We start from the raw sequence: 10,028 nt of genomic DNA, 5'->3' as shown, positions 1-10,028 counted from the left end.
AGAGAGAGAGAGAGAGAGAGAGAGAGAGAGAGAGAGAGAGAGAGACAGAAAAGAAAGACTTGGAGAGAAACAACCCAGTACAATGAAAAGCACACTGAATTTGGAGTTAGAGAATATGCATTCAAATCCCAGCTATGCAACTTACTACCTGGGAAAAGTCATTTGGAAAATGAATAGACTGGATTAGATGGCCTCTGAGTTACCTTCTATTATCCTATGACTTTTCATGGACTCATTTTCCTTGTTTGTAAAATACAGAAGTGAAATTAAGTTCCCTTTCACCTCTGAAGTCATGATCCTGGGAAAGGGAATTTTCAAATAAAGCCTACATAGAATTGGTTGACTGGCTGTTGTCATTGATCCTCAAAGAGGACCAAAGTGACATCACTATGTTGGGGTCAAGGTAAAGTGTGTCTGACTGTGGCCGATCAGACCAATACAACCTTGGGAGGCTCTACTCAGGTTGGGCACAAATATGAACATTTGGAGTGGAGATGTCCCTAAATTTGCACATCTCATGTTTCTTTTGAGCTGCTGCAATTCTGTCACAGGTAGATTAAATAAAAAAGAAATATTTGTTCAATGTTCTTCAATGATAGTATTTACAGCAATCAGGTCATGACTTGCTTAAATCATTTCTCCTCTATTGATGGTAGCTTGTTCACACAGCAAGTATGACCATGCCTGTGCATGCTTAATGTAGCATTTAAATTAAAATTAGTCAGAGTATCATATGTGAATGTGGCAGAATTTGGACAGATTGCCTTAGCACAAAACTCCATTCTGGCATGGTTTCACCATTAAAGTCATGATTAAATAAAATTTTTGATGAGACTGTTAAATGATTTTGTCTCCAGATTCTCAAAACTTTACATGTTTCCAGTCTAATTGAAAAAAAAAAGTTTAGCTTTCCTTGGAAGGCAGTGTCATACTGTGGACAAAGCACTGACTCTGGTGTCAGAGACTATATGTTTAAATCTCACCCCTGACACTTTTTTTACTTGGATAGCTTGAGTGACTCTCTTTACTTCCCTGGGCCTCAGTATCCTCCTGCATAACATGGAAATGGTGGCCTAGATGGACTCTGAGGTCCCTTCTATCTCGGGATCTATGATCCTTATAATGATATCTATTAAACCTGAAGTGCATATTTATTATCATAATTGCAATTCTCATTTATATTTTATCCAATTAATGTAAATTTCCTTTTTTATATCTTAAATATAGTGGGGGAAAAAAAGGACATTCTTATCATAGCACTTGGTTAAGAGCAATAAAAGAAGACTTTAGACATTTTTGACATTACCTCTTTTCATCAAACCACATCCAAACATGTATACATTAATATTATTGTAATTCATGCTGATAGTATTTCACAATATGGATTATTTTTTTATTTGGATATCTGAAGCAAATGTCATAGTTTTAATCAAAAGCTAATGTGGCAACCCCAGAAAGGAGGCAAAAAGAATTAAGAGTTCTAGAATCTTAAGTGAAATAACAAAAGAGTAGAATGATATTTTAGGATAAATCATTTAAATATTCTTCTATTAATAGTTTAGGTCAATAAATTTTGTCAATAAATTTATGTCAATAAATATTATATGGTGGGGCAAAATGATATTTTTGATATCTTTCATTTAAATCATCACAGAAAGTCACTTAATGACATTTGTTAGCTAATAACTAATTGTTATCATATTGAGGGCAAGAATTTAGGATTATATTGCATAGTCTTCACAGCCCTATGCATCTTACAGGCTTGCAATAAATATTTGAGTGAGTGAATGTTTGTGTAATAGGATGCTTATGTGTTCAATGTCTCCCTCTCACTCCCCCAATACTGGAGCATTATTATGTGGTATGTCCTACTTAAGGGACATTAAGTGATCTTACTCTGGAAGTTTTCTAAAATACTATAGATTCCCATGAATAATATGCTCAATTTTCTTTAAATGAAAGGAGATGACTAGTAGGCTTCCTTCTCTGCCTTTGGATCTGACATTGTATCCTTTCTTCTCTTATCTGTGATCAGAATATCTAACTGGATATTCATATTGAATTTTTAAAAATCTTAGATCTTAGCTAAGCCAAGACAGGTTTATGACTAAAAATTCATTGCTACAGCATGCCAGAGTTTTTGGCCTGCTGCCTGTGATTATGCTTTGAAACTTCTGGGATTAATGATAAATTTCTCATACAAAATACTTTTTACATCCCGATTCACTGGAATGAGTGCAGTGGGTAAATTTTAATGCCAGATAACAAAAGAAGAACTTGAAAGAGCTTCCACATTACTTACATCATTACAAATTGTCATTGACTCAGGATGTTGGGCTCTCTTTTCCTCCCAGGATATGTTACCACAAAGCATACCAGCAGATCAGCTTTATGTAAAGACATTTTGAATGTGTCTCTAGTGTTTGTGTAGGGAGATGACACCTGACGCCAACAGATGTGCTATCATGTATCCTAATACCAATTTACTGTATTTTCATGTAGTTTGGGAATGTTACGAAGTATTAATTCAGTTGAATCTAGTGGAATTTATTTTTCTTTTTGAATGGTGGCAAATGATATGCCTCTCTCAGTATAACTAACCCTCATTTTCTTCAAAACACAGTTCAGTTGACATCTTTTACATAGGCTTATTCTATGCTTTTTTTAGTGTTCTTTATCTCTTGAAGTTACTTTGGAAATAATTTATACTTATTTATAGATGTTCACATCGTATCCTCACTATACTCCATTTTTGTTTTATCTTTGTACCTCCATTGCTTTCTGTGGTACTTCATATGATTGGTGCTTAATAAATATTTGTTTAATTGAATTGAAATCCTTTAACTTCATATCCGGTTTTTTTTTCTCACAAATATACCTATAATACATGTGAGCATCTCTTCCTTCTTTTACTGAACTCCAATACTTTAGAGTATAATGTGTAACTCTTTAATTACTATTTTGCTATTTAATTGCCGTAATGATTTTTAACTTTCCATAGAAAAGAAAATCTATCCAGCACTCTATTTCTGTCTCTCAGTTAATGAATGCATTCCCTTTCATAGCATAGTTTTGCTATTTGACTTTAAAAAAAAAGGGGATGGAATGAAGTTTACATGAATTAGAGGGAAAAATTAAGACTTTTTCTCATTGGTATTCCAACTTTGTAGGAAATTTTAGAACTCATTATAATTTTCTAATTAGTCTCTGGAGGGCATTCATAGACAATTGAGGGCTTATGAGTTTGTTTTCTTCTTGTAACATTGATTTGTTCGTTTCTTTTGCATTTTCCATTATGGAAACAAAAAAAAGTGATCTACATTAACATATTTTACAGATGTTGCCACAACCTATCCAGATAAGAAGTCTATCTTAATGTATGTCACAACCCTCTTCCAAGTTCTGCCCCAACAAGTAAGCATGGAAGCTATTCAAGAAGTGGAAATGTTGCCAAGGCCATCAAAAGGTTCTCAAGGAGAACATTTTCAACTGCACCATGAAATGCACTATTCTCAGCAGGTGAGTTCTGGCAGACCATTGTACTGGCTTTGAAGTTGATTGCTATATGACATCCTAAGGATGCATTTAATATTGATATTATCCATCTGTTTTATTTTACCACATTAATATTCAATATGTATAAACAGTATAACATATACCCATGGTTTATATATATTTTCAAAGCACATCACTAAATTATTTCTGTTAAATGTTTTTATAGTAATATCAGAAAGATGGAGCAGAAAACATTCTTGTAATTGTGTTAGATACACACCAAGAAACAGGGCAGAATGTTATCCATGGATTCATTTGTGTATCAACACATCTCACATTCTGTCAAGAGCACCAAGGCCAGAAAATATAGTCTATTTAGTAATGCACTCATCTTCTATAATTTATTGCCACACTAACAAAAACTTAATTTTAAAGGATGAGGAGCATCATGTGACAGTGGACAGAGATCTAGTTTCTATGTCAGAAATATGTAGGTTCAAGTGCCACTACTGTCAAAATTGTTGTGGGACCTTGGTCAAGTGACCTTAAAAATCTCTAAGAAAATAAAAATTCCAGAGCAGTTCATGATTGATATCTAGGTGAAGACAATTTCCTCCCCAAGAGTTTTCCACGCTAATCAAATCACAGTTTTCGACCAAAATAATATTAACATATTTAAAGAATACTTTAAAAGTTAAGGAGCATATCTAAGATGATGTTTATATATAAACATTTGTCCCATTTGAAAAAAATTATATAATATACTTCAATATTTTATTCTTGAGGCAACTAAGTGGTACAGTGGATAGAGTGCCAGGTCTGGAGTCAGGAAGACACATCTTTCTGAATTCAAATCTAGCTTCAGACACTTAATAGCTGTAAATATCTGGACAGGTCATTTAACCCTGTTGGTCTCAGTTTCCTCATCTGTAAAATGAGCTGGACAAGGAAATGGCAAACTACTCCAGTATCTTTGCCAAGAAAACCCTAAATGGGGTCACTAAACATGTGGACACTACTGAAATGACAAAACAACAACAATTTTATTCTTCTGATATGTGTCTCATAGTGTGTATGCATGTATATGTACATAAACATACACACACAAGCCCATTATATATATATATATACATACATACATATCTATAAACACATGTATATATGTATATTTAATTTATCTCCATTTAACTGTTCTAATTCACAATCTTTAATGTTTAATCTTAAATTATCCATTAGCTTGTATTTAGGCTCTCTAAGAGAAATAGCACTCTCTAGGATGATTATAATTATTGCTATTTGTGTTTGCTAAGATATGAACAATAATACTTTTAAAGCAGTCCATAGCAAATCTTTGCTATAGGCATCAAATAAATATTTGATGTAATTTTCTCTACTAAATAATATTAGCAGATATATATATAAAACCTCACATATATCATCTCATTTTATTATCTTAATTTCTCACAGTGGATGAATGACTTGTCCATAGTCATGTAGCTAATAATTGTCATAGGTATAAGTCAAAACCAAGCCTTTCTTGATTCCAAGTCCATTTTTTTTGTTTCATTGCACAATATTGCCTCTCTAGAAATACTGAAATTTTCCTCCATTTTACTCATGAGAGTTTCAAGCTTTCCCTAAGTAACTGATTTGATGAATTCAGGTTTCTTTTACTTAAGATACAGAGAAAATTACTTTTAGATTTACATTTTTTAAACTACATTGCACAGTGTGGTTCTCCCTTCCCTTCTCCTTTAGTCTGAGAGTTAGACCCGAAGAGAACCCTTCCAGTGAAATATACCTACCCACTCACCTTCAGCAGTGTATCATGTTAACATTTGTAAAATATCATCCTAGGCTTATTTTAAATTGTTCCTTTAGGGCCTAATGGTTTCTAGGAATTTGATATTTATTTAACACTCTTCATTTTCTCCTCCTTGTACTTGGGTGGGGGATAGCAGTCCTACCAGAGACCTATCTTCATGTGTGTATGTATGTATATTTCCTCCCCTTGCCCTCTCCCAAACCTCTTCTTAGATCACAGTCAGTTTAGCACAGGGCCATGTGCGAACCTCCTCATCTCTTCAACCTCGATTCAAAAGCTATGCCTACACCCAAGCTGCTTATGTTACATCCTCTGAGCCAGGAAAGAGGCAATTTTCTTCACAGGTCTGTCAGCTTTTTCTTTTTTCTCCCCAAAATAAAATAACATTACCAATGGGTCTGAAAATCCTAACATCCTGTGTGCTTGCTGTGAAAATTCTTGCTATGTTATTTTGCCACATCTGAGTTTTATTTTCTTTTATTTGCATGAGTTGTTTCCATACTTAATACCTTATAATCAAACTCCACTGAAAAAATCATAACAAGTTTTCTTTGGGAGGAAGGGGGATTTGTATTTATAACATATTCCTTTAAATGAACTGTTCCTGTAATGTAACTTATCCTCATGTCATGTTTTAGCAGAACCTATTAATGACATAAGGTGGAGTGCACATATACATGTACACATGGATATAGATATATAGTTGGGCAGAATACCTAGTTTGATTCTTTGGGGACAGGATTTATTTATTAACAGTGACTATTGAATTCACTACACACGGTGGGTAAAACTCATTAATCTGTGGCAGCTGTTGTTAATGAAATAACTGTAAGACACTTAAAGGTTTATTAAACACCTACTATGAATAGTGTTTAAATACACCTTTCGTGAAATAGTGTACCTGGAAAGGAATAATATGGGAAGATGTATACTGTATTTGTCAATGAAGGAGACTCAGTGTAGTCTCTATATTGAAGGGACATTCCCTACAGATGGTGAAATAGTACACATATTCCTGTTTGTGTGTAGCATTTTCCTTGTTTCATCATGCGCCTGAATATTGAAAAACCTCCTAAAAGATATCAGTAACTAATCAAACTTTTGATTGAGGCAAGGGTGAGATGAAGAGGTAAAAGTGAGGATGGGGAAAAAGACAGATGAAGAATATCTATTGATATTCAAGTTAAGTAGGAAATCTTTGTGTTTATTTATCTGTAGGTATGTGTGCATGTATGTGTGTCCATATATACGTATATAGTATATATATATACATATCTATACACATACATATGTGTTTGTTTACAAATACATATATAGTGTTACAAAAATTCTTCATGCAGTTTTAAACTTTAATAGCTTAATCAGCTATTTTAACCTGTATGTGTGTGTTAGTTTTTCTTGCATACATAGGGTATATGAGTTGTACCCAGAATTAAGGAGGAAGAGAGCATACTGGATTGTTCTTGGAAAATATAAAGCTTTTTTATTGACTCCACATTTCTTCTGGAAACAAGTGCTCATCTTTTTAACAACAGTTTTCTACCAGTACTATTGTATGGTTGTAAGTCTCAGAATTCAGCAGTCTCAAAATAGTTAAGAAATGAGCATCTCTTATGGACAGTGGAGAGGCATACAGTGGGTGGGAGCAGGATGCAACACATAGCAAATTACACAAAAGAACTTGAATAAAGGTTGTCATCAGAGAAATACATGATTGAAAAAGAAGATGGGCTTCTTGTATGATGAGAACATGAAATAACCAATAGATAGTCCAAAGACTCCCCTAGTGTCTTCATAATGTCAAAGGAAAGTGAGGAAAATCCCTAGCAGTTTGGATGGATCCCCTATTGAGAACTGATCAGAAAGTATGGGCAAGGGAGACATAGGAGAGGCAGGCATGAATTGTTTGCTTTCAGTATTACTGGAGGGATTGCCCACATCAAAAAAATCACACATCCGTTTCAGTATGTGAGGTTCTGCTTTCCATGAAGTAAAAAAAAAAACAAAAAACAACCCTCCACCATACACCACAAGTTTGCTGATCTCAACTGAAAGGAGATAAAACAAGTCAATATGTTGCCATTACAGTCACCATTGCTGTGAACCATAGGAGGTGATTTAGAGAAAAGCTTTTTGCTGGGCAGTGATTGCAATGTTGTGATCATTAGAGAGAATGTTTGTCGTTGGGGAAAAAAATGTCATACCATTACAAGATTCTTTATGTGACCTTACTTAACTTGGTCAGTAAAACTTGTCCTCATCAGTCCTCATAATCATCATGAAGTTTTCTTCCAAGAGGTATGTAGGTAGTGAAATGAAAGGGATGCTAGACCTATAGTTAGGCCTGAGTTCAAATGCAGCTGCAGTTTCTTGCTTTGTGATTAAGCAAGTCACTTAATCTCTGTCTGCCTCAGTTTTCCCATTTGTAAAATAGGAATAATAATAGCACCTAACTCCCAGTAATATATGTGTAATTGATTTGCAAATTGTAAATTGCTATATGAATTCTAGATATTATTATTGTCATTATCATTATGATTATTGTTCCAAAACCAGGTCAGAATTTTTATACCATTTAGTGTGTTTTTTTTTTGAAAGAGAAACCTGAATATTTTCAGGGAAGATGTCCTACAGAGCACTTAACAGTGTGGGATCACAACCCCCACAAAGACAAGAATTACAGTATTGTATAGGCTAGAATGTGGGTAATATAATGTGATATGATTTCCTAGAATGGCTTTTGTAAAAGAAAGCTTTATTTATGAGGCTCAGTAGAGCAATTTGAAATGTTCTCCTTGAGAAAAGTCATTTCTATCAAATCTATGCTGGAAATAGTGATTTGAAAAATAACCCTACTGGTACTACTGGTAAAAGGAATAAAATTTTGGAGTTTCCTTCATTCATGCTTTCAAGCCACTGGGCATCTATTGAGTTAACCATAGTTGATTAATCTGCTAGTTAAGACAATGGTATTAATGAGGCTTAACCTAGTTAATGCCATCTGGTAGAAGGATCTATTTTATAGCCATAGATTATGTGCTTCTCAAAAATAAATGCCTTGTAATCTCTGCCAGTTTTCAGGAGATCAACATCTGAGAGTTTGAACAAGACAACAGTAGCATATTCACATAAAGAAAGGGACACCTTATAGTCTACAATTGAGACTGTAGGACTTGGAGCCTTTTTCGTCTTATTAGTTGTGTTACCTTGGTCAACTCACTTAACAAATTCATAGCTCCCTAATCTGTGTAATGGTGATAGTAATCATAATAATAATAATAATAATACCTTGGGGCACTTAGGTGGCGCAGTGCATAGAGCACTGGCCCTGAAGTCAGGAGAACCTAGTTCAAATCCAGCCCTAGACACATAACACTTACTAGCTGTGTGACCCTGGGCAAGTCACTTAATCCCATTGCCTAACCAAAAAAAAACCCAACAATAATACCTTAGTGTTTCTCTCCTAATGTTGTAAATCATAGATGAGATAATGTATGTAAAGTACTTGACATACATTTGAATCATTGGTACTCTTCAAAAACAAAGAACAAGTGTTCTACAAATATGTTATTGGCATCATCTTCCTCATCTTCACCATCATATTCAAAATTATCTCTTTCAGTTGACTCAGTAAAATGTTCATGGACTTAAAAATCTTCCAATGAGGAAAGAAAAATATTCTAACATACTCTGGTATTAACCAAGACAAACACAGAACATTTTGGCCTCATTATCACTTTATTAAGTTACCTTTGCCAGAAGGCATCACCCTATTCTTTTTCAAGAAGAACATTTTTACCTCATTACCACCTCATTAAGGCAGGGTTCACATAGGAATATATTAATGAGAAAAATGAAAATTCCCCAGATGCCTTCTAATCCTTTATTTTTATCATAATTAAAAATACCTTAACAGCCAGCTTATCATGAACTTTATCAAACGTGGAGCATGGGAGGAGGAGGGTCCTACTTTCTGTCCTTTAAAAAAAGAAAGAATTTGATTACAAGGGGTAAATGTTTGTAGATGAAATATTCCAGAAGCCCTATTTTAAATGTTCACAAGCAAGAGTGTATTGCTAAATGTTTAACAACCAGCTCTCGGAGGAGGAGGGGAATGACATATTTTTAGATGTAATCTGTTAACGTTTTCTCCATCACTTTCTTATATCTAGATCATTAACAAAACAATAAATCAAGTCTTGATTTGTAGCATTTGCCAATTTTTGAGGTGAAAATGGTCACAATGAAAATATATTACCTGTCAGCAAAAACTTCTGAACACCCCCACAATTTTAGCTTTTTTTTTTTGGTTTGGTAAATTTTATTTCATCACTATTAAATTGGAAAATTATTGAGCTCTAGTACCTGAAACATGGCTAATTTTTACAGAAAAACTCTCAGTTGTTAAAAAATTGCAGCAAAATATAGTCTATCTTTAAAAAAAATTGGTGTGTTTTTTCTAGTGGTCTGCAGAAAGAACTGCACATTTCTGGAGAGGGAAGGAAAACAGAAGTCATACTGTTCACTAACCCTTTCGTCCAAGGATCAACACAAAAGATATTAACTATCCCAAGGATCCCTGTTCTATCAGTAGATGAATAAGGTGTTTGGGCAGGGTTAAGCTTAGTAAAGAAGAATAATCTGAAAGATATTCCAAAGGTATATAGTCCAAAAGGTATTCCAAAAGTATATGATTATACAACCTTTC

The 10,028-nt window shown here is 34.1% G+C and overlaps 1 protein-coding gene across 1 annotated transcript in view; it reads left to right on the top strand.

Annotated features, from left to right (window-relative positions):
- The window catches only part of DMD (dystrophin), a 2,133,690-nt gene that overhangs the window by 438,139 nt on the left and 1,685,523 nt on the right, over positions 1–10,028 (top strand). Inside the window, exon 8 of the mRNA XM_027841994.1 lies at positions 3,338–3,519. Within this exon, the coding sequence (XP_027697795.1) occupies positions 3,338–3,519 (182 nt within the window). The remainder of the gene's footprint in view (positions 1–3,337; positions 3,520–10,028) is intronic.

The sequence above is a fragment of the Vombatus ursinus genome, unplaced genomic scaffold, assembly GCF_900497805.2.
Source record: "Vombatus ursinus unplaced genomic scaffold, bare-nosed wombat genome assembly UNPS02004827.1, whole genome shotgun sequence".
NCBI classification, from domain to species: domain Eukaryota; kingdom Metazoa; phylum Chordata; class Mammalia; order Diprotodontia; family Vombatidae; genus Vombatus; species Vombatus ursinus.
This window is presented reverse-complemented; position numbering and strand designations above follow the sequence as displayed.